This window comes from Uloborus diversus, chromosome 6 (genome assembly GCF_026930045.1).
Source record: "Uloborus diversus isolate 005 chromosome 6, Udiv.v.3.1, whole genome shotgun sequence".
Lineage (NCBI taxonomy): Eukaryota > Metazoa > Arthropoda > Arachnida > Araneae > Uloboridae > Uloborus > Uloborus diversus.
The window spans coordinates 150,353,028-150,380,616 of NC_072736.1; the positions used below are offsets into that span (position 1 = coordinate 150,353,028).

Below are 27,589 nucleotides of genomic sequence, written 5' to 3' on the forward strand. Positions count from 1 at the left end.
CTGCAGCTGAACTATAAAATGAGAAAGTGTTTGCGAGTAACAATCCTATGCAATTTTGTTACGAAGCATCGATTTTAGCTGTAATAAAAGATAAAGTCTGTTTATTTACGTATGGGGGGGGGGGTGTTTTACTTGTTACCTATACAACCCGGATTTTCGATTATCCAGATTGTCTTTGGTCCCAGTTAATCCGGATAAACGAGGTTGTACTGTATATTACTGTGAAAGACCGAAATTGGAAAGAGGCAAAAACAACATTCACCGGTGATTCACCGGAAATATTCAGTTCTTCACTTCATATCTTTGATATGTGAACGTTGACATTCACCCGAGACTGTCGACATTTGCATGGTTTTGGTCTTTCACAGTAACTAAGGCCACTATATAAGGCGAGCTGACTTATCCAACATTTTGGTTCCAAAATTACCAGGGAGACAAAATTAGTATTTCTAAAAAAGCCTCGTTGCAGAAAACTGGTGCCCAAGCTTTAGATGAGTTGCCTGATTGATGTTTGATTATTGTATTCTATAAATAAAGAAGATTTAATTAAAACAAATTGTAAACAAATAAGGTGTGAAAATGAGGTTAATTACAGTCAACATTTCTTGATAAACTTTTGTTGAATTTGTAAACTAAGTTAACTTCTTAGATTTACCTTAAGTGACATTTTACTCAACTTATCACCAATTTTTGTACGACATAGCTACCAGCGAATATTATGACGTATTTATAAATACTAGAAACATGGTTGGATCCAAAGCCGTCTTGGAACCAAAATGTCGGATAGGTCGGTCTATCCTTTTCAAGGGGTTCTAACAGTAACGTACTGTACAGTGTACATGCATACGTCTGTTGCTCAGGAAGGCAAATGTAGCTAACCGAATCAACAATTAGAAATTTGACTGACGTAATATTAGCACGTTTTTTGTGGAGTATTTGTGTATAAAAACAAACTATAGTGTTTTAAAATCATTATAATTTATTAATTTAGGGTTGGGGAGAAGGAGAGTTATATATTTTAATTCAACCATTGAAGGTAAAATACTATATATCTCAGAGCAGTTTCAGATTCTAACACTTGTAAAGAAACTTCCTCAAACTCCTAACTTCTAGCCCAGGGGTGCCCAACCAACGTCCCGCGGGCCACATCCGGCCCTCGAAGCTGATCCGAGTTGCCCGTTGTTTGGTCCAATGTTATAAATCGAAGAGCACGATCAGCGACAATGTCACAAATTTGGAGCCAAATCTTCAGTAATTGGTTTCTGAGAAACGTGCATTTAATAAAATAAGCATCAAATAATGATAACAACAATTGTTGGTCAGTAATTTTCTTTTCTTTTTCATATTTTCCCATGTTATGAAAATAATGATTGAAAATTTATGTGTTTTTTGGCCCACGAGAATGATTCTAACATCGACCTTCGGGCAGAAAAAGGTTGGGCACCACTATTCTAGCCCCACAAATTTATAAAATCTATTTAAAAGATAATAATTTCTGGAAATCAAAAACAGTGCCTCGTCTACCTTGTGACTAAATTTCTGAGAGATTTCAGTTTCGAGTGGGAACAAGTAATTGTGATTCTGGTCATATTTGTCATTTTACGGGAATATTGAAATGTTCTTGAAAACAAGAACTTGTGATCAACAAGTTGGTGAAACTTAACTGATTAGATGATATTCTTAAAAAAAACACGAGAACAAACAATAACTCATTTTATAATTCCAAAACAGTTTGCTCAATGTAATCTAACTGATAATTGTGATTCATCAGTACCCTTCATCTATCCAATAACCCTGATTGATTGATACCACGGCCTGGGACCAACACCCTTGATCAACTTAAGAACCTTCAGGTAAGATAAAAGCACGTGCCACTTGTCAGAGAAAAGTGTTTTCATTTTGTTTATATGATTTATTTAACACGCGATGCTTGTTTATCAATTTTATATTTATCAGTTAGATAAAGATCACAATGACTTAACAAAAATGTAACATTCCAACTAACGAATGAAAATATGGAAACAAATTAGGGTTTTGTTATTTTGGTCGTGTGTGCGCAGCCAAACGATCCATATTGGGTTCAGTGATCATGCTAAATTTCTAGAATAGGAACTCTGAATAGTAGGCACTGATTGCTAAAATCACAAAAAAAAAAAAAAAAAAAAAAAAAGGTAGCCACTTTTGGTAGCCATCACGCACCACAAAAAGTAAATAATTTTTCGCTATTAGTAATATGAGCAACAAATTAAAAGATTAGGGCAGAGTGTTGTACCTTGGGACACTTTTCACATTTTAATTTTTAACGTCAGTTATTTGAATCAAATTTAAAATCTAAAAGTCACATTAGAATACCCCAACATACTTCTATGCAATATTTTTCAAAATTCACACAGTTTGAAAATAAAATATTGCCAGCCATTTTAAGTAAAACTTCCAAACTGTCCCAAGGTACAATATCCTATTGTACTTTGGGACACATTCTGTTGTGCTATGAGAAAGTCTTCATGATTCAGAAACAGCCATATATTTAAACCAATTTTGCACCAGAAAACAAAACAAAAAATTTTTTTTTCATGGTAGTGAATTAATTCATGAATATTTAATAATGAATTATAAATAATGAATTATGAATTATTATTACCTAGAATTAAATGTGTTTAAAAGTCTACATAAGATTAGAACATTGTTCCATGTTCCTAAACATATCTTAATTATTAAGAACCATGCATATGTTGTACCTTGGAACGTGTCCTAAGGTACAATATGTTTGGCTGTCCCGAGGTACAATCACTACGTGGTTTAAGAAAAACCAAAATGGTGGTCAATCTAGATGCACTATCATTATTTTCTCATAAACAAATTATTTAAAGTACTTCCCTTTTATAGCAAAGTAAAATTCAGTTGATTATAGTTTTACAAATATAAAGACAGAAAATGAAATAAAAATGAAGAAAATATTTACTTTGGAGTCATGAAATTTTCTTTCTCTCACAAAATCGTCAATTTTATTTTTTTGATGCTGATTTTTACTATGGCACCATTGAGTGGTGAAAGTTACTATTAGAGATTACAAAAACATGGCTGCTAAAAATAGATTCTTAGAAATTAGCAGTGTCCCAAGGTACAACACTCTCCCCCTACGATACTCCATAAAAACAACAGAATTTCCCTGGATATATTTGGCTATAGTAAGTATGCAACAAAAGAAAATAATGTACATTTTTTTAAATATGATACAAATGTAAGCAATTAGAAATAAATGAAAGCAAATGTGATATCTAATACCGGTTTTGGTTTGTTTATTGGTAGGAAAATTTCTGTCGCCTGACACAAGATTATTTTTCAGGGAATTTGGAATTGTAAAAGGTCGTAAATGCAAAAACAAACTCTTTACCAAAGAAATCGCGATGGATCCTTTTTGAATACGAGTAGCTGTAAAAACGTCAAGAATTACTGATTTTGGTACTTAAATAAAATTTTCGGTCTGAAATGAACGTTCAAATAGGATTGGAAGCGTGTTGTGGTAGCGCGATATAATTTTCTCTAAAAAGAAACACATGATCGCCACTTTTGACGGCAGGGACTTGGTTCTTTGGCTGCCATTTTCAACGAAATGGCGAATGGCGACCGCTAATCTAGAGCTTTAGATTATGCAAACGAAGTTTGAATAATTCCGTTCTTGCTCTTAATAAGGGGAAAATGTTCGAGCTATATAATCCAAAAAATTTCAGAAAGAACAAAATTTGAACAGCGAGTGGAAATTTTTTAATTGAGTCAGATGTTCATAATGAACTTCATTGTCATGAAAATTGCCTGCTGTAATTCATAGTGCTTTAACTTTCTTTCTGCAATGTGTAGAAATTAAGTTGCAATCATCCAGTGTAAAAATACAGCAAAAAGCACAAAATATTAAACCAATTGTCGAGTATAAGAAAAAAGAGATTTTTCCATGATGACTTTTAAAATTTGAGCTCTGAAGTAATCTATTATGGTTTTATAATAATTTGCATGACAAGTTCTATGACTGTAATTACGGTAGATTCGCGTGGAAACCGCTCGCGCACAGATGTTTGATGAATGGAGAATTACAGCTAAACAGCATAAGAGTTTTTTTTCAACAAATATGGCTAATCTTCTTTCTCCCACAAACAAAGAGCCAATCGTTCAAAAGGATGCTGCTAATGAGGGTTTTAGAGGTTTACACACTGAGTGAAGTTTGTCTATGAAGGTTTTCTTTATACTCTAAATTAAAATGTCGTTGGTTACCTGCTTTTTTTTTTTTTTTTTTCTGCTTTGCAATTGCGTAACTTCTATTCGATGCAAAATGAATTTTGTTCATGGAAGAAAATGGAAATAGTGATATTTTGGGGACAGAGGTTAGGTTATAAGACATTTTATAAAAATTTGAGGGGAGGGGGAGATGAACGAACTGTCTTCGGATATAATTTCTGGCTGTTGCAAGAACTGCTAATATTTACTCATTTTTTGAATCATTTTATTTTACTATTATTTCATTATTGTTGAAATGAACGCATGCATACACGTACATACATATGTGGGTTGAACGAAATAATATGAACACTTTACAACATAGGAAAATAATAAATAACTTAAAAACTACTTAGCGAATGTTTTTAAACTGTCGTCAGGTCTATAGACACACGGGACTGTGCGCGTTAATCAGACCCTGATCAAAACATCTCACGCAGTAACTTATTATATGTTATTAAATCATATATGTTAAGGACCGTCTATTTGAGAATGGTTTTGTAAAAACGGCGTTAATGTTTGTCAATACCTATCGCGTTTTTCCCCCCTCGACGACTTTCACGTGTAAACTTTGATGCTACAGTCGGACCCCGATTTAACGAATTCATTGGGGCCGAAACTTTTAGACGCTAAATCTAGGTTATTCGTAATATCGGGGTGAGGAAAAAAAGAACTTACTTTATATGGAAGCCCTAAAGTAACTGCTCAAAAATATTCATAATTAGAAAATGTAGACTTTTTATTCAGCACTCCGCAACTTATTATACACTAGTTAATTTGAAATTTTAAAGTACTGAGTAATAGATGTTTGACAATTTAATTGATACTTGACTCGAAATAGTTCTATCGACTATAGAGATTTTTTTTTTTTTTTTTTTTGTAAAAGGGAGTATATCTATAAAAAGGAAGCATTATTGTATTCGCGAAAAAAAATTCACTCAAAAATCGAGCTTAATTTTCCTTTTGCTCACCCCCAAATGAATATTGAGTTTTTTTTTTCAACCCGACCACACGTGGATAAGTGCTTAAGAACGTATAGACACTCGAAATATCCATTTTGACGATCCCCGAGTAAATTACAACGATTTTTCTCGTGACGTCTGTATTTATGTGTGTGCGTATGTATGTTGCATAACTCAAGAACGGTATGTCCTAGAAAGTGGAAATTTGGTACGTAGACTCCTAGTGGGGTTTAGTTGTGCACCTCCCCTTTTGGTTGCATTCGGGTGTTTCTAAAGGGGTCTCTTGCACCTTTTTGTGGGGGGGGGGGAGGAATCATTGTTAATTTCGGTGCAAACTCAAGTGGTGTTATAATTTGGCGGACACTTGGCGATATATCGCCATTCTTTTAGTCGCCAAGTTTTATCGTCAATTTTGCGACAAATTTGGCGATATTTTTTTTTTTTTTAAATCTGGTTTCAGTTTGGCCACTGTTGGTGACATTTAGAGAGTTAACTATTGAATCACATTAAATTTGCCAAAAATGGGGAAATGACATTAAATTGGTGTAAAAGGAAGTCATGTGATGCACACATGAGCTCGTTCGACTTTGATTTCACATTAATTGATTTGCTCAAATTATTTGCTGGATATTGTAGAGGAAACGCGTTTTTTTGTAACTTTCCTTTGATTTGTTAACTTTCTGCGCCTTCATCTCACTGAAAATGTGAGAGGACAATTAATACTATTAAGCGTTAATGCTCAGTAATTATTCATTTAACATTCATTTTGATGGAACAAATTTCGTAGTATCTTTTTAAAAATTCTAGCATTATTTCTCATAATTTTCGTCTACTGAAAAGAAATGAATGTGTTTTCTTGAGAATATACACCTTTCTCCTTTTTTAATTTTACTTGCTGCATTTGTAGAGATTCAAGCAATTTAAGAGCAAAAAAAAAAAAAAAAACACTGAGCATAAAAAAAAAGAATTTTAAATCAACGACGTTTCCTGAGCACTGAATATTTTCAGAGACATTTGATCATTACACACTTATGTCATAGTATTTTCGTACCATAGGAAGAAGTGCTTATCGTCTCCTAAAGTAGCATTTCTCAAACTTTTTTTTTTACCTACGGAACTGTCGTAAAAATATTTAAAAGTAAAAGTTATTATTGCTATTAATATAAATAAGTGAATAAATATTTGTGTAAAATTAGAAAATTTCGAAAAGAAATCATGAAGTTCCCTCAAAAATATGAAATTAAATAGGAAATTATTATTATTGTTATTGCGGTCCTTTAGTAAGGAAAAATTTTTAACGTGAGCGATCGAAAACCTATAAGCATCGGCAAAATTTGCGGGTCGGTGCGCAGGACAATCGGTTGAGAATCGCTGTTGTAAACCATGTTTGAGGTATTCGGAAATCGCTTTCTGGGTGATCTATCAGAGAAACTAGATATCCATTTTGTTACTATCACAGAAATAAAGTCAAACCGAATGAAAAAAAAAAGAAAGAAAATTTGAATTTTTGGCATCTTGAATTCAAATTATGTTTTTCGCAATCACGAGCGTGTGAGGCGCGTGTATTTACGCGCGTTTGTATGTATGTACGTGCGTGTGTGTGTAAGCCTTCGTGTGTCTGTAGGCGTTCGTGTGTATGTGTGTATGTACGCGTGTGAGTGTAAGCGTGCGTGTGTGTATGTACGTGTGTGTGTAGGATTTGGACGCAACCTGGAGACTTTTCTCGCTAGAGGAGCAGCATCGGGAGGGGCCGGTGGACGGTGGTGCTGCAGAGGAAGGCGCGGCGAAAATCAAAAGACATCATTCAACAGTCAAATGAAAACAATAAGCAATTCGTGATTGCTCAAAAATCCTAAAATTGTATCCTGGCCCGTATTTTAAATTTTTCCGAGGGAAGGGGTGATTCCCCTTTTGACCCTCTAAATGTAGGAATGACGGGTCTGAGTGTATTCTACTCGAGAAATATGGCTCTTTTATTATATTCATACATACACACATACACGCACACACATATGCATATATTTTTACATAGTGTGGTGTCATACATATACAGTGACTCCCAAAACTGTTCGTACACCTACGACTTTCAATTAAACAGGACCCTATTCATTGGTTAGAATTAATATTTCGGAATAGGTATTTAATTAGAAGATCTATGATCAATTTTCAACAAAACTACATGATTTTTTTTTAAAGATGAAAACTTAATTTTTTTTAAATCAAAAACCAAAAAGTGCCGGAAATTTTCTCTCACAAAAGTCTTCGTACACTTACAAAAATGTCTATATATTGATGCATAATCTAACTTTTTATTAAGTTATTGTTTAGTAAAAAATCATGCAGTATCAACAACACCTTTTAAACGTCTGGGAATATATTTCATTATTATTATTATTATTATTATTATTATTTAGCGTAATTTCTGAGTAAGTGTTCAGCTACACTTCGAATCTTACTGTTTCTAGCTCTATTTTCGTTTCAAAGCCGTATTTTCGTAATCTAGCCTCGAGATATCTCTAAATATGTTACATTAAGTTCAAATCTGGAGATTGAAGGGGTATTTCTAAATAGGACAATATTTGAGGCACTAGACGCAAACGTTGAAAACCGTGTGCTTCTTATCGTTAACTTGATAAAAAAACAAAGTTGTTTCCAATAGCCAAATTTTTGGCTAAAAGTTTAAAATTGGTGTTTAAAATATTTAAATGAACAGCATGATTCATTATTTCATCAAAAAATTCCAAACTACCATGTCCTGATGCTGATATGCACCCTCACACAAGAACACTTTTACCGTCCTGATTAACTGGTCTAACTAAGTTCTTGAGATTAAGTTCCTAATTTTTTCTTCTATTTACAATTATGCAACAATTTAACCAAAAATGTTAAATTCATTTTTATCTTTAAGTAAGACGTTATTCCAAAACCTTTTGAGCTTATTTATCATTGATTTTGCGACGAAAAGCGTAAGCTTTCTGTTTTTCGTACGGCCAAGAAAATTTTTGCGGGAAGAGGTCCCATTTAATCCAGCTAATCAGAGAACTTGGCGAACAATTTTAAGGGAAAATTAAATGTAAAATTTTTCATTTAACTCTGCAGAAACTTTTACAGCCCTCAAATGTGTATTTTTCATAATTTTTTTAACTGTTAATCTCCTATCACACGCTTTGTCAACTTTGCAGGTTGACCTTTTCTTACCTTGTTTTCGGTCCGATTCTTTTCTTTAAAGCATTTTATCAAGCACTTTACTATAGAATGAAATAAATTAACTAATTTAGAAACATTTCAAACCTATTTACCGCCACTGTGAGGAAAAAATTCAAATTTCGAATGGTGTTTGTAGTTTTTCACGAATACTAATCATTTTAAAGTAATAAGCACAATATTAAGGAATAAATAAACACAAAATTAAAGCCAAATGACGTTTAAGGGTCAACACAATGCAAAACTAATAAAAATACGACACATGACAATTTTAATCATGAATTTATTCGAAAACATTTGAGTATGCGATGACTTTTGTGGCGCGTTATTTCTCTGTCTCTTCGTTTTTTGACCCATTTCAAAACGAAAATCCGTCAATATTTTGGAAAAATTACTGGGTTGTATTTAGAATGACATAGGAATGAGATGTGAAAAAATATTGGACTTCATATTCGAATTCCGTTTCGCGTTATTTTGGTTTTACTGAAAAATTTCAAAGTGTACGAACACTTTTGGGAGCCACTGTACATAAATTTTATATAACTGTTAATATGTCAAATTAATTGTTATTGGGGAAGAGATAATGACTAGTTTCATCTGATTGTGAAAACATTCAGAGAATCCTTATCGACTCCAAAAGGTGACCAGCCCTCCAATCAGATAAAGTGATTTTTGATATTAAAATTGCACATCGTTGGAGCACAATTCAATGGAACATCATTTTCCAAATCAAGTGCATTACGTTATATCAATTTCACAAAACATGTGATTTGCGAATTTCTCTTTCTCGATGTTATAAAAGGATATCCTCTGCAACTTTGGAGATAAAAGTCAGTGGTTCTAGTGAGTACAACTCCGTTGTACTAAATACTCGTACAGGATTATTTGGATACTTACTTTTTTGGTGGTAAGGTTTATTTCACTTTTCAAGTTGAAACTTTTCTTACAGATTTTCCGGAAGGTCCCTTTGTTTTTCTAAAACTTTACTTGCCAAAAATATCTGCCTTTCATACTTTGGAGTAATGCAAAATATATTATTACCGACAACTTATTGATAATTTAAAAGGAGTTATTGCACTAAAACCTTAAAAAGAGTAATAATTTTCCAGTTTTTATCTATTCAAAATATTTAAATCAAGAGCTTTCAAGTGCCACCGAATTTATTTTTCAATATAGATTAAAAGTAACGGAATTTAAATATTAATGGAATATAAAAATAAAAAATAACAACGTGTAATTGCAAAAAAAAAAAAATAATAATAATAATTGCCGATTACTGCATACACACGCTGCTTCATCACTTATTTTCCATTGAAAAAGAAGTTCCTTGTAACTCTGAAACACATGTATGCAGAAATCTGCAATTTTTGTGTAATTATACGTTATTTTTTATTTTTACTTTTCAAGCACAAAGGTATTTATTCAGTTTTATTAATGGAATGTATTAAAATGTACGTACAATATTACTTTCAAATGCGACTTTCTCAAAACGTCGATTTTAAAAACTCATTTTTTTTTTCATATTTCTTTGAAATTTTCACCACATTTTACTTATACAAGGTGTTCCGTTTTAACCTGCAAGACCTTTATTTTCGCTACCGTTAGTCCTCGATGTTTACTTCCAATTGCAAAAATTTTCAAAATCAGGTGCAGAGTTAAGTTATTGAAAGTTTGAAGTGACTAAAACTCAAGGAGATATTCCATTTCAAAGTTTTAAGGGACCATACAGAAGATGAGATTGGAACTTGTCGCCCTTTCAGAAGAATGACAGGTCGTCAAAGTAAGAAAAACAAGATATTTATATTTTTCATTGCTATTCAAAAATAAATGAAAATGTTATGCCGTGATACGCAAAAACGCACCACAAAACCTCGAACAATTTGCGAAACCACGCTCTATGCACCCATATCATTTTAAACACTTGTTAACCGCTATATTCCCCCCCCCCCCCCAAAAAAAGGTGTTATTGACGGCGAGTGAAAAGTGGTCCAAGTCACAAAACGCTGCGTTTCATATCTCGGTGAATATTAGTCGTACTAATTTCAAACTCTTTTTGTTGAAATTATTTTTGAATGGAGATTATTTCCCTAAATATAAGTTAGGGGACCTGGGGTCAGTATAAAAAGTTAAATTTTGAATTTTTTGACTCATTTTTATTTTTACTACAAACTTTCAATACCTTAACCCTGCATCTGATTTTGAACATTTTTGCAATTGGAAGTATATATCTAGGACTAACGGTTGCGAAAATCTAGGTCCTGCTGTTTAAAACGGAACACCCTGTATAGTAAAAATTATACTGAAGTGAAATTTTTTCTTTAGAACTCTCACTTTTTCCTAAACAGCTGTTTTTCTGGTCAAAAACGGTGTCTGGTTTCATTAAAAAAGTTAATATTGTAGAAAATTTGATAAATTATGAAACAAACAGATTTGTGTCAAAGTTCTAGACTTTAAGATGCCTCTTAAAAACACTGAAAATTGTAAATTTCTATCATTAAAATTTTTTCAGAGAAAGGAACATAAAGTTTAGCAATTTAACATTACGCGTAAACAGGTTATTGAGTTTCCTTAAGATCTATATTGCTTCTTTTACAGTTTCTTGACTGCTTTGAATACAACTTTAAAAAAAGTTTCGAGTGTTTTTTTTTTCTTCTACAAATTGACTTTTGATTTTTAATTTTTTTTTCTTTAAGTATCAATTGTTAGCTTAAGTAAAAATGGAATGGTTGACAAGTTTCAACAAGGAACTAAAAACTTAAAAAACTTGCTTTTGTTGGTTGAAAATAAGCGAATGATCCCGATTCCTCACATTTGGCTGATTCCATTTGTTTTTGGGAGACAATATGAGGCAGTGAGAAGCAAAGGGATGTAAGTGGACATTTTCAAGCTTTGAGTAAAACGCGTTTAAAGATTAGCTCCTAGGTAGGCTTTCATTGAATTTTTTTCTAAATCATGCTGTATAGCAGCAACTACCAGGGCTACTAGTACCATCTCTTGCCCCAAGACAGAGGAGAGGTTCACCTACCATGTGTACTGGTTATCTCCAAATTTTTATTTTTGCCACTTACTACCCTTCGCTTCTCACTGCCTCATATATAACCTTACATTTTTTGAAATACAACATGTTCTATAAATTAAATAGAATTCATTTTGTTGATAGATTTATTTTGTTCACAAAAACAACATGAAATATACTTCGGATGTGGTAAATGTAATTTGATTAAATCAGCTTTAGAAATGAAGGAAGTTTTTCGTCAATAAATTTTGAGATGTTTCAATTCTCCCCAACTGCTCAGATATTTTACATTGAAAAAATGATTCCTTGTGAGTCTGAAAAACATGCTTATTGCATTTTTTTCAAATTTGTGTATTTATAAAATTGTTCATTTACCTATAACTCGGAATAATCTGGAATGTATTACCAGTTTTGGATCTTGCTACCTAAATATTAGTCAAGATTTTATCTATTAATATCAGGTAAAAAAGAATTTAATGAACATTAAATGCACCATGAAACTCACCTTCATGTAATCTTGACTTAATTTTCTACTTTATTGTTTTTCCTAATAAGCTCTTCGTAAGTTGTAAAACGTGATATTTGTTTTCATTTTAATGCTGTTGTGAAGAAAATCACTTCTTTTGCTTGTGAATTACAACATCATAAACAGTACTGTATACTCACTCTTAAAGGAAAATACTTCTGAGATCACTCATTCACATTATTGGAATTAGAGGCTTAATTTCAAAAAAAAAAAAAAAATCAGGATCCTTGTAGTCTTTTCATAACATATTTATTTCGTAAATAGTCTGAATTTCGTTCAATATGTGAAAATTCACATAGAATTGAAAGAAGCGCGAGAGCTCCTATGCAAATTCAACTCTGATTTAATGTAAGAGCTCTTTATCAAAATTTTGACCATCATTATACGCACCAAAAACCAGGGCTGTGGAGTCGAAGGAAAAAGGCTGAACCTGGATCCGACTACTGGAATTTAAGAGCCTTTAACTCCAACTATGGATCTTTTATCCCAAAATCAATCTGATTCCGATTCTGCAGCTCTGCCAGAGTTGTGGACAAGGAGGGAAAAGAACTGACTCCGACTCTAAAAATTTTAAGCCCTTCGGCTCCCGATTCCGACTTTTATTCTCAGAGGCGAACCGAACTTAATTTTTTTGGGAGGCCTGAAATTCTCAACTTGCCGAATAGAACTCCAAATTCCGTCAAATGATGATAATTTTGCCGAATGGCACTCCAAATTTTGCCAAATGGAACTCCAAATTTCGCCGAATGATGATAATTTTGTCGGATAGAACACTAAATTTTGCCGAACCGTCAGAAAAATACTTGCCGTATAGTGAAATTTTTGGAAGGTCACAGTGAGCTCCAATCGGGGCGCCCCAGCTTTACCCCAAAATCAGTCCAACTCCAACTCCGTAGTCCTGCCGACAACATTCGAAATGTCAAATAAAACCGAACTAAAGTTTTTTGGGAGACCTGAAATCGTCAACTTGCCGAATAGAACTCCAAATTTCCGTCAAAGGATGATAATTTTGCCGAATGGCAATCCAAATTTTGCCAAATGGAACTCAAAATTTCGCCAAATGATGATAATTTTGTCGGATAGAATTCCAAATTTTGCCAAACCGTCAGAAAAAAATTGCCGTACAATGAAATTTTTGTAAGGTCACAGTGACCTCCAATCGGGGCGCCCCAGTTTTATCCCAAAAGCAGTCCAACTCCAACTCCGTAGTCCTACCGACAACATTCGAAATGTCAAATAACACAAGATGCTGGAGCATAACCAGTCTATTTACCAAAAGCTGGGAGAGAAAAAAAAAGAACGTAATATCAGCAGCCGTTATCTGTTAGAACACCTGTTGACATTGACTTTGTTTTATTTTTGCTCATTATTTCTCCTCTACAGAACTTCTGCTGGCAACCGCATACAATTGTCATCACGTGGTTCAAAGACGTAACGCGTCATGTATCAGAGCACGGATCAGCTCGTTCCCAATGAACAGGGGGTAAGTTCTCTGTGTTTATTTGCTCTTCTGTTCGAATGTCGTTTTAGTGTGTGTTACTGCGAACAATATTCAGAGCCGGATATTGAAGTGGAAATGTTTATTTTTGAATGTTTGTAAACACGGACTTGTATTTAATTTCATCTGCTTGTTGTTTCATTCCGGATTGCCGGGGAGGGTTAGGGGGAATGGGACAGCTGTATTATGTCGAGGAAAAAAATGTGAAACGTTATTTCTAGCGTGTCCAGTAGATGTAAAAGATTAGAATCAAGTAAGAGCCTAAACCGCTGCATCTAGTGGACTAGAAATAGTAGAAATTATTTTTCACATTTTTATTCCCGTGAAAACGCAGCTGTCCGATTTCTCCCAACTCTCCTCAAAAAATTCATTTGCAAGCATAAAATATTCGCGAATCAGTTATATCGCAATGCTGAAACATGAAAAAAAAAAAAATGCTATTACCCTTTAAAGCTGCTTGATACTATCTTTCTTTCCGAGATACAAGCTGAATCGAAATATTGTAGTTGACTTTTAATACTTTCTCAACAAGACTTCTCTTTAATAGGGGAATAAGATGTTGTAATACTAAAGGGTCAATTTTGTTACAATACCAAAACATGAAGGGAAAAAAACCTATTGTCTATCAAAGGTGTGGTTAGGGGCCATTCATTAATTACGTAAGGGTCCCAGGGGGGAGTTGAAAAATCTCTACATACCCTTACTTTGGGGGGGGGAGGGGTTAGACCCATTCTTACTTAATATTTTCCAAGTTGATATTTTACATTAGAAATCGCGCGGTCAAGTGGTTTGACAGGGATAATATTTCATTTGCGACTGGAAGGTAAAAAACGTATTAGGATGAGCTGGGTTTTATTTGTTTTATACAAAGAATGAATAGTGTAAAATATAATAAAAGAATCGCACAACTTATGGCATGTTTTATTTTGAACGAGTATCGCCATAGACTAATAATAAGAGTAGACCGAGCTTTCTCATGCTTGCTGATGAAGAAAATTGGTTCATAGATGTATCATGTGACTAGTGGAAGGGCTTGGCGAAGACTTTGGCAGCATGGTTGCTAGATTGCAGCATTATCTATAGTTTGGCACTCGACATGTATTTTAAGACAATGTGTTTTTATTAAAAAAAACTTCCAGGTGCAGAGATTGAACTGTTTTTCTTTTAGTTATGCATTATTTTGACATTAGTAATAGTTTTTGATCAGTTTTCGGTAACTTTTATTTCATTTGGAGCTGTCAGCGTTGGCGTGAACGAAATGGCGTAAACGTTTAATCGGTATCTTAAATTGAAACTGTAGGTAAAAATCTTACCGTTTGCTGATTCTTCTTGGTCGCTTGCATCTTTTATTGCTTAGAGAGTTATTGAAATTGACTAAAGAAAATGCACAATACTATCTAAACGAAAAACTCACTATATTAACAAAATATTTACAACTTAGAATAACAAATTTACAAATCGGACTCCATAAAAGATCATTCTTCCGTGTTTTATAAATTATATTTATTTTATTTCGCGCTGGCGTTGATCGTCTGCTACGATTAACGCCCGCTGTTGCTAGGATATCCACCAGTCACATGGTTTGGTTTATGAGCAGAAAAGGGTTGCCATAGCTCGGTCTACTCTTATTATTAGTCTATGAGTATCGAATCATATACAAAAAAAAATGTCGAAAAAACATTTAGTCTAGATTCCAACCTTTTAGTACATATTTCCTTGCACAAAAAGGTTTAATTTAATAACAGTGAATTTAGTAACGATTCCAATGGTGTACGAATCGTTATTTTAATATTTTGAAAAACGAAATGGAATCTTACGTAAGAATAGGGGGGAAGGGTTTGCAAAATCATACGTACCCTTACATGGGGGGGAGGAGGAGCAAAAATTGCCAAAATCGTCCTTACGTAATTGATGAAGGGCCCCTTACACATCGTCCTTTCAGAGACACAGTTTAAGCCGAAGTATTATTGCTAACTTAAGATATTTGCAAAAATTCTTATCTTTTAGAAAAGAAAAAGAGAAAACGACTTGTTCGAAAAGACATTAAATAAAACTTAATATCAGCCCCAGTTTTTTTCAATTTGTATTGATTATTTAACAGAATCGTAATTTGTTGCATTATTCGCAATTCCAGAGCTCGAATACGCTACCTTGCGGTGATTAACAATACTAAAGCAAAAAGTAAAACATTCCATTCCACGTGTTTTCGTTGGGGGTAAATTACAAGCTTCAGACAGTTTGTGATATTATGTATGTTCCGAAGAATAGAAAAGAAAGCTTCCCACAAACACGATGAAAAATAACTGTCATTCACTGAGCGTCAAAGCAAGTCAAAAGTTGCGGCATTTGTTTGTTTTACCTTTTTCATCCGCCATTTTACAGTGGCTGCAGTGCCCCCTATAGTTTATTGGAGTTGCGAATTGTGAATTAAATATTTTTGTAATAATTAAATTTTAATAAAATATACTTTAATCGTGCATAAATGTTAGTGCACATATAAAATAATACGAGCCGTGTGTTATGAGTATTGCGTTTTGGCATTTCTTTCTGGAACATAATAATGAGGCTCAATTTCTACGAACTTTTATACATAAAAAACAATATTTTTCTTTAGACGGGAACAGAGAGAAAACTATTAATAAGAGAAAGCATTCCATTCTCAGGTTTGACGCCGAAGTAAAATTCCTTACATTCATAGCAGTAAGAAATTCACATAAAAAATTTACGACACATATCGGGTCATTTCATCTTCCAAAATAATGTATTTGGCATAAGAAAGAACTTTTATACTAACTTGTCGATCAACAACTTTTCCCTGACTTCTCGTTCTCGTTTGGGAAACCTTTTAAACAACTGAGATTCAAGTCAGCCGTGAATCAGAACAATTGTTTTGATTGATCACTTGTCTCAAAACTCAAAACCTTTTTGAGTTTCATCCCATTTCAAAAATTCGTATAAATTGCTTTTCAGTAGAAGTACAAGATAGTTTCTTACACTGTAGTCGTAGTTTTTGCTGCGACGACAGCGAAACGGGGCCTCCGGGAGCCAATACTGGCTCCTTGTCAGTTTCGTCGCCGAACCACCATTTCCCTATAAAACGTATGAAACTTGTGCTTATCCGATTCCGCGGCGTTCCCTTCTAACTTCCGGGCCTTTAGTTTCCATAGGCTGATAGCGATGTAAATATTATTATTTGGCTCAATTAAAGAATAATTTACCACATCCTTAAACAAAATGCTCTTAACTCCAAAGCGGTTTCCGAACCCTACTCCAGGCGAAAGTAATTTTAATCAAAACATAATTCTTCAGGGTATTATTTGGTAAAAATTGGACAATTATAAACTATCGGCAAAATGGCATGTTACCGATTACTACCAATTTATGAGTGCTTCCCAATTTAAGTCCCTTTTACGTCTCTTTTTTTAGAATTTAGATCTCTTTTCTACCAAGGAACAAACTAAAAATGTGTTGAGAGCTCCGACGCATATAAACAACCTTTAATCATTTAGAGACCTTTGAGAATCTGATTGGACTTCTGACGCAAATGCGTCGCCCATGCTTTTTTCCCCATCCAAAGCACATCAACAATTTCCGTCCGTCAGAAATTCTGAATTCACATTTGAATGTTTTTTACTTGTTGCAATCATGTCTAGAAGATCTTGTTTCGAAACTAAACAATAAATAGAGCACGCAAAACAAGCTTTAAGAGATACGGATAATGTTTTTACACGGTAGCCAATCAACAATCTCCAAATTTTTACATGGTCTCTAGCAAAGTAAAGGTTGTTTATATGCAGCCCCGACGCTACTTGAACTCAGCCTTGAAAGTAATTTGACAACCGTATAGTTACTAGTATCTGTTTTTGTTTTTAGTAACAATTAAAAAGCTTCTTCCACCCAAGTTGATAAATTTAATCCGGATCCACGAGAGCCGGATAAACGAGGTTCTACTGTATTTTGTCTAATTATTATTTTTATATGGTTATTAATGCATCGTTTGAAATTTTAGACTTCCCGAGGGAGCTATCAGAACATTGAAGGTGGGAGAGGAGGAACAACGGGGCCGAACGGTGAGTCTTTACTTTATTATTAAAACTTTTATGTATACAATGGATATTAATTAATTTACCCAGTTTGAAGGAAAATAGAAAATGTTTTCTAACTTGATTGATAAAATATTGTACAATCGTTTCCTACATAGAAAAATAGTATTTTTAAATGATAATGGGATATATTAATGGAATACATAGGTAAACAAGGATATTAAATGAAAAAGAAAAGGCATTAATTACTGTGTGAGAGAAGAGAATATGATTTCAACTTTTTACAGCTAGTAATAAATTTTTTTTTTTAGATACAATTAAATATTTGTAGTTTTTTTTTTTTCTTTTACTTTTATACAATTAGATATTTATACTATAGCTACAAAAAGAAAAACAAAATACATTGCAAAAAGTTTTTTTTTTTTTTTTTTGGTTTTTTCGTTTAACATTGAAAAATGTTTAATTTTGTAGAATTTTTTTTTTTTCTGAGTGCTTAAATATTTACAAACGCAATGCAATTATTATTATTATTTTTTTTTTTTCGAAATCCAGTTTGTCGAAATAACTAGTTTTTACATGGAAAGCTAAAAATAATTATGCACTTTTTCAAGATTTCAACAAATCATTGTAATTTATGAGGTTTACGCAATGTTTCGTTGAATTTTTGCTCGAATTTTAACATTAGGTTCACTATGTTTTCTTAATTATTTGTCAGTAAAACCTTTATGAGGAAGAATCAGGTTAAAAAGCAAAAGAAAATTTGGTAGCGTAATGGAATTGTTGAGGAAAATAACTAGGGCTTAACTAGTTTTCATGGTTCAGGTTTTATAAAGATTGCTTGCTCACAAAGTTAAATCAAATTATAAAAACGCTTTTTTAAATTATTTTAACATCAAATTTAGAAAATATATTTTTGTGATTTTAATAGTTAATGTTTTTTAACTTTTCCCTTACAGTTACAGAAGTCCCTCAAACTTTTCTGTCTCAAGTGCGAAAAGCCAAAGAGGAGAATATATCATGCTGCGGGTTTTGCATGGCCTTTTTTGCCCTTCTGATAGGGTCAAGTAAGTGCTAAATGATCTGATTCATTTAATTTTGTTACAGTAAAAAAAAGTAAGCAAGTTTAAAAATAATTTTGGTGTACAATAAACTTGCGCTACAACGTGATTTGACTTACGTGAAATACATAAAACGGGAGTTTAAAATGAGTAACGTATCTCTGAATTAACGCGAACTATTCGCCCGAAACACGAGATTTTTCGGTAGCGAAGCGCGGAGCGTAAGTATCTGCTTCGTTACTGGCTAGGAAATACCGTGAAATCCCGTTACAACGGATATCGACGCAAAGAAATATCCGTTTCAACGAAAGAAAATTTCAGTCCCGATTTGATTTCCATTACGTTGCTCGAATTCCATTACAACGAAAATCTCGTTACAACGAACAAAATGTGCGGCCGCTTGAAGTTCGTTGTAACGAAATTTCACTGCATAAAACTTAACTCTCTTTAGCATGGCTGAAAGGTGAAGCTCCCTCAACGTACCAGTCTAAACTCAGCTTTGTTAGAGTGAACAAATAGCCACCCCACATTAAAATGTCACCTTTGTGCGCTACTCATCCAAAGCTAGTGAAGACGGGAAGAGGCAGAGAAGGTCTCTTACAATTAAAGAAAAATTTTGCGCATCGTAACAGTATATTACGCTGCATTAGACAGTTATTGTTAAATGCAGTATAAATTTAGCTCTTTATGTAGGAAAAGATAATATAAATTTAAGGAACAGTTTAAGACAGTTTGAGGGATGTTTACAAGTGTCTAAAATAAGTGTATGTTTATCAAAAAGTCGTATACATGCCCTTTGTCACGATGCGAAATTTTGATTTAGTTCGAGGGGCCATCCCTCGCGTAAGTTAAGACTCCACTGTATTCTGTATAATTGTAAACTTTTAAGATCGTTGCACTATTTGATATTTACGCAATGTATCGTTGAACTTCCTCACAAATATTACACTACACCGTATAACAAGTTTTGTTATTTTGCAGTAAAGCATTTATGTGTAGAAATCAGGCGCTAAAAGCGAATTAAATATAGGGATCATAAAGGAAATATTTTAACATGAAAGCAAAGAGCCATTTCGAGGTTTCAGAAGTTTTTTACAGTGCTGATCTCAAACAGAAAGATAACTAAAATATCTGTAAACGAAACACATCATCCAATTCAGATCACCTCTTCTCCCCATTTCTTCCTTATTCCGATTTTCTTCTTCAGCAAACGAAACCATCATCCAATTCAGCTAACCTCTTCTCTCCATTTATTTTTTCTTTCGATTTTCTTCTTCTGCAAACGATACGCATCATCCAATTCAGCTCACCTCTTTTCCCCATTTCTTCTTTATTCGAATTTTCTTCTTCAGCAAACGGAACACTCTCTCCATTTCTTCCTTCCTTCGATTTTCTTCTGCAGCAAACGAAACACATCATCCGATTCTCAGCTCACCTCTTCTCGCCATTTCTTCCTTATTCCGATTTTCTTCTTCAGCAAACGAAAACATCATCCAATTCAGCTCACCTCTTCTCACGATGTCTTTCTTCCTTCTATTTTCTTCTTTTCATTTTCGATCTTTCTTTTTTGACCACATTTATCTCGGATGATTTACATCATATTTTTCCAGCCGTAAAGCATAAAACCTTTACAATATTACAGCACTGTTCAATAATTATTGAACACATTTCCTTAAGTTTAAAAAACCTTATAGTATATTCCACATTTTCTGAACAATACTGCTTTATGCAACATCATACTTGCTGTGCAAGAAAATTCAAAATAAAACATTAATGTTTTTGAATTTTAATATTCTTCAAGATCTTAAAAGTATGTATTATTTTTATATTGCAGTTGTATGGACCATCGTTTTGATTGTCATGATTACAGTCCCCATCGTAATGATTGTCATTGGTAAGTATATTTAATTTGATTTCCGCATTTTTGACTTCAAAATTGTATCTTATTGCCGATAGTTTCGATCAGTTTTGAAAAATGATTTCCATAAACTTTAGTTCTTCAATTCCTAATAGCTATTATTACTCCAGTGATAAATTTACCACTGATCATTATTTTACATATTTTTACTAATAATAAAGCTGAAAGTATCTCTGTCTGGATCTCTGTGACGCGCACAGCGGTCCGTTAGGCCGACTTTTATGAAATTTGGCACAAAGTTAGTTTGTAGCATGGGGGTGTGCACCTCGAAGCGATTTTTCGAAAATTCGATTTTGTTCTTTTTATATTCCAATTTTAAGAAAATTTTACCGAGCAAATTATCGCAACGTGGAAGAGTAAGTTACGAAATTATCATAACGTGGAACCGTAACATTGGCGAGCAAATGAACATAGCGAATTGGCGAGAAATTCGTCATCCATTATTAGTAAATATACAGGCGAACCAAATGACTTTTTAATTTTCAACTACGGGCAAAGTCGTGCGGGTACCACTAGTATTTAATAAATTTACTGAAACTAAGATTTGAATAGTAAATCAATCAACATTTTTTTCCCTTGTTAAATTGCCCATTGTCAGTGCTTGCGTTTCCACATAATATATTTCCCGGCTTCTATGGTGCATAAGACGCATTGTGATTAATAAGGATGTAATTTGCGAAAATAGTTTGGTTCTGGTAGGAAAGCATTAAAGCCTCTCTTTTAAACATATTTCATACCTAGAAAACGGCACTGTTACATTAAAAAATTGGCAAGTGCATCTGTATGCAATGTACCACCCAATTATCACATCCAGAGACTGCAGTTTTGTCCTTGTTATAGACTGAACACTCTGGAATAGTGAAGATCGGTTATTCACTAGTCCAGACTGATGAGTCCATAATAAGGACGAAACTGCAGTCTCTGTGTGTGATGACCGGGCTGTCGGTACATTCCATGTAATTCCGCCTTAGTCCTGGCTTAAGGTCGGTAACTTACTGCAAAAGTGCATCTTTTACTTTTTCTTCTAAAAATTTGTCGTCATTGTCACTGCAACTAAAATCATACTCGATTTTCGTATTTCACTGGCTGTAAATTGTAACAAAGGCAACCATTTTCTATGTATGATTTGGAGGAAAATACTTAATCGTATTAGTTTTATTCACAGTGAATTAGTTTGTGTCAAATGATGGATGGTACCCTTGGTTCCTGAAGAGAAGGATGATTTTACGTCACATAATTGAAGAAAATAAAGTGCTCCCAATAAGTTTAGAAATAGAAATACGGCACGTTTAGTCAGCCACTAATAATTAATGTAGGCATACATTTTAACTACACATAAAACGATGTAACACGTTTTGAAGCATTTTAAATTTAAAAAAAAATCTAGATGACTCACGCTTTTTAAAGAAAATGTAGTGATTTCATCATACGAATTTATTTGGCAAATGTATAGCGTATAAATGTTCAGTTATTCACTGGATAACCATTAGGTGTGCAACATGGCGCAGACTGTGTCATTGAAATTTTTACGGGAGGGGGGGGGGGTGTTACAAGGCTTTTGGTGGCACTTTGGGATTTGCTCTAGTTCGGGGGTTGGGGGGGGGAGGGGGTGCTCCGTAGCAATTGACGGATTGCGCCATCGCCGTTGGGGAGGGGGATGTGCACATCAATTTTTCTGAGGGTATACTCCCAGGAATCAGTTGCACAATATGTGTAAGCGATCATATACATAATATGTCATAATATGAAAATTTTTGACGATTGAGGGTATACGCCGTATGTCTAAAACATATTTGAGAGTATACGGCGTATATGGAGTATACCCAATGGGAACACCACTGATTACATTGTAACTACTTTCTGAACAGAGATGCATCTAAAAACCGAACTGACTTTTTTTTTTTGGTTTGTTCGGAATTAAAAATCGTTCTAATATTAGTCAAAATTTTAGGAACTTTCTAATTTATTAGCAAACTAGTGGTACCCGCACGGCTTTGCCCGTAGTAGAAAATTAAAAGGTTATTTGGTTCGCCTGTACATTTACAAATAATGGATGATGAACTTCTCGCCAATTTGCTATATTCATTTGCTTGCCCATGTTACGGTTCCACTTTATGATAATTCCGTAGTTTATTCGTCCACGTCGTGATAATTTGCTCGGTAAAATTTTCTTAAAATTGGAATATAAAAAGAACAAAATCGAATTTTTGAAAAATCGCTTCGAGGTGCACATCCCCATGCTACAAACTAATTTTGTACCAAATTGCATGAAAATCGGCCGAACAGTCTAGGCGCTTTGCGCGTCACAGAGATCCTGACAGAGAGAGATCCAGACAGAGATCCAGACATCCAAACAGACTTTCAGCTTCAATTGCCTTCTCACTTGAATTTCGTTTTAAAAAAAATCTTCCAAGTTAAGCTTGTGAATATTTATTTCCTTTGTTATTAACAGGTGCTGAATACTTCCATGACTGCCCTGCACAATTCATGATACCTATCACCTTAATTGTTGCTGGTTGTGTCTGCATGTTGAGCAACGTCATCAACTTCGTTGACAGGTTCAAGAGATTTAGCGAAACTGGCATTCCAAAGAGACACACTGTCATAGGATGGATCAATGTTGTCATTAACATCTTCCTCTTACTATGGTTCTTTGCAAGTAAATATCATTAAATATTTTTTTCAATATAGTATTTATCAATTCCTTCAAATAATCCAAATTTACAAGGGCAATAGCATAAAAGCAAAAAATTATATACATTAGAGAGAAAAAATGTCTATTCAACGCATTTGCTTACATCAGTATACGTTGAGATAGTGAAACTCAATTGTAAAAAACATTGTACTTCGCGTTGTTGGCAAAATTGTATCATAACAGCCAAAAAACGTATGCAGTAAAACCTGTGAAGTTGACCACCCTTGTAAGTTGAACGCCTGCCTAAGTTGACCGCTTTTTCCAGGCACGGAATCATAGGGCACCTTATCATATAATTCAACCTCTGTAAGTTGACCACCTGTTTAAGTTGACCACTAAAGAAGTGCACCGCAAGTGGTCAACTTGCACAGGTTTCACTGTATTTTGCAAAACAAGGTTCACGTTTTGATGTTAGTTTTGAATTATGTTTTGTTTGCTCTGTTTCAAACCTACTTTTGGTAAATTGAACGCAAAAACTATTGTTACAAATCCTATTTCGTTACTAGGAATAAATAGTATTGTACATTGGAACTTGATAAGTTTAACACAAACGGTTTTTTTTTTTTTTAATAGCTTATATTTGAATGAAAAATGACCAGATAGACTTTGTGCTAAAATATGACTGAAGTTAAAATCAACGTAAATAAAGCACAAATTATCAAGAAAATACAGCATATGTGGCTATTTCGAGGCATTACAGAGGCGGCGATTGGGGATTATAAGTGCGGGGGCAAGAAATTTTTGTAAGCTGAAGACTTTACTTTTGGCTATCTTTGAGTGATTAAAGGGAAAAAAGGGATTAAAGGGTCCTCGAAAAAATTTAGAAGCTGAAGCAGATAGCCATGGTTGAAGTATCAAAAGAAACGTGTTTGGTGATGTAAAGGTAACTTCCTGAAAATAATCCCACAACTGGTGTCATAAGAAAGAAAATTTAGGACATCTTTAGCAAACTGAGAGCAAGGCGTTCTGAGGTTCTCTCCCGAGATGAATCGTTTTAAAAACGCTATTTTATGATATCTTTTGAATGACTTAATGAGGAAGGAATGAGTTCGGAGGTTCTCCCCGGTAAATCTTTGGAACTGATAAAGTCTTAAAACATCAATTTTAGACTTTCTTCGGTGACTTCGAAGGAAAATGTGGAGGACTACTTCCGAATTTGTTTCTTAATTGGAGGTTTAAAAACGCATTTATACATATTTTTACTGATGTTAGGGAGAAGCGAATTCGCTTCCTAGAAAAAAATTCCGAAGTTGGAATCTCATAATAACACAAATTTAGGGTTTTTCTTTGAAGATGCAAGGAGAGTGCGTGTTTGCGGATTCTCCTCCGGAAATTTTTCGAAACCGAAGTCTAAAAAATGCAGTTTTAAGCTATCGCTGGCCCAGATTTTTTTTCAGATTAAAATCTTAAAAACGTTCAGGCGATCTTTAATGATGAAAAAAGTGCTGGGGCGGTCACCCCCACCTTGCCCCCCCCCCTTGAATCGCCGCCACTGCAAGGCAACAACGAAGCCTCTTCATCGGTACAAAAGTGAACAACACTCAACAAAGCGTCGTGAAAGATTCGGTGCTCCTCCAATTCGCCGACAAAAAAATTCCTTCCCCCACCCCTGTTTATCATTTTCAATTATACCTTTTGATATATTAAGGCGGGGGGGGGGGGGGAGGGGAAGTTTAAATGTCGGTTAAACTGCGGGGTAAACCGAGAGAGCACCGTGCTCTCAATTCGTGCTTCATTTTCTTTTTTCTTTTCATTTTGAATCGAGCCTAGAATTTGGCTCCAACAACGCTATGATATTAAAACTAAAAGCTGCGCTGATTTACTAGTCAAGGTGGTAAACAGAAAAGAATTTTTTTTCGCCAAAAACTTTTATTTCAAACTTTTCAACAGTCATATTGAATATTAAATGAATTTAAATTTCATACGATTTTGAATTACTTGCAGACATATGCACGGCACTATTTTGCAATCCAGGTTTAGTCGGTTGGATGGCTTGGTGGTTAGACGTAAGCCTCTTACCCCTAAGTTCACGAGTTCAAACCCAGCCCCAGCCGGTGACTTTCAAGATGCGGTAAATCTTCGGCATCCATATCTTGCGATTTTGCATCATGTTGAAGATCCATCGAATATCTATTTGGCTTGGGTACTGTCTGCAAAATGAAATTCTTAGGGCAATTTCGTAGTTATCGTTGTGATGAATTTATTATTGTAATTGTTATTATTATTTTTGGTTAATAATAATTATGATTTTTGTTTTGTTTTTTTTTACGGTTTTTTTTTTTTTTTTTTTTTTTTTTTTTTTTTTTTTGCAATTACTATTATTGTCATTATTATTATTATTATTTTCCTACGATTATTAAAATTTTTGTTACAATATTATTGTTATTACTATTACTATTATTATTTTACATTATTATTATTATTATTCCTACTATTATTAAAAATTTTGTTATAATGTTACTGCTATTACTATTACTGTTATTATTAGTATATACAATGACAGTTTTCTTGTATCATTTACAAATTATTTCTGTTTTCAGGTTGCTATTATGTGTACAGCACTAACCCTAACTTTGATGAGAAGATTAATGACGGGAAAAACTACTGCAACCCGCACTTATACGGTTTCGCATTCTGGCTGCTTAATTTCATCTTCGTGTTCTTTGGTACTTTGATCATCATTTCTGGCATGGTGGTGTGCTTTGCGATGACTTGCTGGTAGCCGCGATGACTTTGTGTGAAGGCACGAAGATGTTGAAAAATAAAGCTCATCCGGAAAATGACTTTAAAAATGGATCTGAAAGCAACATTAAATTTTTTAGCGCTATTCCATGTGCTAAAATACACCATTTTTTAGTAGAAATTTCTTTAGCTACAAAAATGTTTTAAATGAAATTTTGTGCTTGATTGGTCTTCTGTGTGAGTTATCCAACCGTGGTCAAGAAATGTAAATACTTCTTAATGATGATATTAATAGAAAAGAAAATAAAAAAATTTCATCATTAGAAATATTGTTTAAACGTCCTTTTAAATTTATTAATAAACGACTTTGAATTGTTTTTTCTCATATGTAGATGTTTCAAGAATTAAAGTGCATAAAGTTTCTAACGCAAATATTTTTTGAGGTTTTAAATCTAGACTTTTTGTCAAAACTAATTATGTTATTTTAAGCTCAAAATGTAATACTTAAAAAATATCAATTTTAATTCCATGCCTCGCTCCTCATTCTGTGGCTCGTTAAATCTTTTGAATAGTATCATTCATTCAAAAAACGTTATAATATTTATACAAAAATCTTTCATGATTCTGCCTAAACAAAATGCGATTTATGTCTCTTGATTCTGTACAAATTTAATTTCTTTATTTTCCACACAAAATCGCTTGATATGTCGTTGAAAAAATTCAACTGTATGCTTAAGAATTGAAAGAGAAAGTGCTACCTTTATAAAATACATAATTAAATTGTGATTGCATGCTTTCATATTTAAATAATTATTTTGGCACTTTTAAAATCTTCTCTATAAAATTTTATCCATGATCAAATCTTTTCTCCAAAAAAAAAAAAAAAAACTCTCGAAAGACCCTTAAAGCAGAAAAAACATATTTTTTTAAAAAAATAAACAGTTACATTTTTAAAACTTGTGCATCTTTTTTTCTCTTTGAGTATTCAAGTATGCAAAATAATGACAAATAATAGTTTTTCCAAAAACAAGGCATTATCTTTATTTCTAACTTGAATTCTAGCATTTTGACAGCAAATAATTCAAAGAGTTTGCCACAGAACTGGACTTTTAAAATTAGAAAGCTATTCTTTAACTTGAATACAGTATACACCTTTTTCTTTTCTTGTTTTAAGTGATAAAATGCGCAAAATTTTGATGAATCCAATTTTTAATTTAAAAAGCACACATTTAAATTTTATATTTGCTTAATAGCTTCAGAGTTCATAATAGATTAATAGTTCATAATAAAATAATAAAAGCGAAAAATTGCTCTAGAAAACAGTACAACAGATTTAAAAAAAAACTAAATTTGAAATCCAAAACATCAAACACAATTAAAAATCCATATTTGGCTGGGAGGATTATGTCATGAAACTTTATTTAAATTAGGACTTGCGCGTAAATTTTTAAATTGGCTGTTTTATTTTGTTTTGTACATATAAGCATACTTTAAATATAAAATAATATTTACAGCACCATAGCAAAACATTGAAAAACTTTCATAAAACAGGATAATTTTGCACCCTTTTCTTGTTTTATTTACATTTTATAAGCTTTTAAAGATTTTAACACAAATGAATTTTTAGCTAGCTTTCTTATGTAAAATTTTTCTACTCTTTGAAAAAATACTCTTTGATGATATTTATCTCTCATTTGTGTAACTGAATGTGTATTTAG

The 27,589-nt window shown here is 33.4% G+C and overlaps 1 protein-coding gene across 2 annotated transcripts; it reads left to right on the forward strand.

Moving 5' to 3' along the window:
• Positions 1-9,268: 9,268 nt before the first annotated feature.
• LOC129224340 (uncharacterized) lies at positions 9,269-27,550 on the forward strand. Of its 2 annotated transcripts, none has more exons than XM_054858781.1 (7): positions 9,269-9,342; positions 13,361-13,460; positions 17,485-17,545; positions 18,475-18,582; positions 20,411-20,470; positions 22,947-23,153; positions 25,730-27,550. In XM_054858781.1, the coding sequence occupies exons 2-7, from the start codon at positions 13,419-13,421 to the stop codon at positions 25,909-25,911; spliced, it is 660 nt and encodes a 219-aa protein (XP_054714756.1). In that variant the 5' UTR covers positions 9,269-9,342; positions 13,361-13,418; the 3' UTR covers positions 25,912-27,550. The 2 variants fall into 2 exon arrangements, with proteins under 2 accessions (XP_054714756.1, XP_054714757.1); XM_054858782.1 differs by lacking the exon at positions 9,269-9,342 and adding an exon at positions 10,113-10,215.
• The last annotated feature ends 39 nt before the right edge of the window (positions 27,551-27,589 follow it).

Excerpts from the sequence above, each read along its gene's own strand:
- LOC129224340 (XM_054858781.1), top strand. The coding sequence starts at position 13,419 with ATGTATCAGAGCACGGATCAGCTCGTTCCCAATGAACAGGGG. Across the intron at positions 13,461-17,484 it reads TCGTTCCCAATGAACAGGGG|ACTTCCCGAGGGAGCTATCA; the intron begins GTAAGTTCTCTG and ends TTGAAATTTTAG. Across the intron at positions 20,471-22,946 it reads CATCGTAATGATTGTCATTG|GTGCTGAATACTTCCATGAC; the intron begins GTAAGTATATTT and ends TGTTATTAACAG.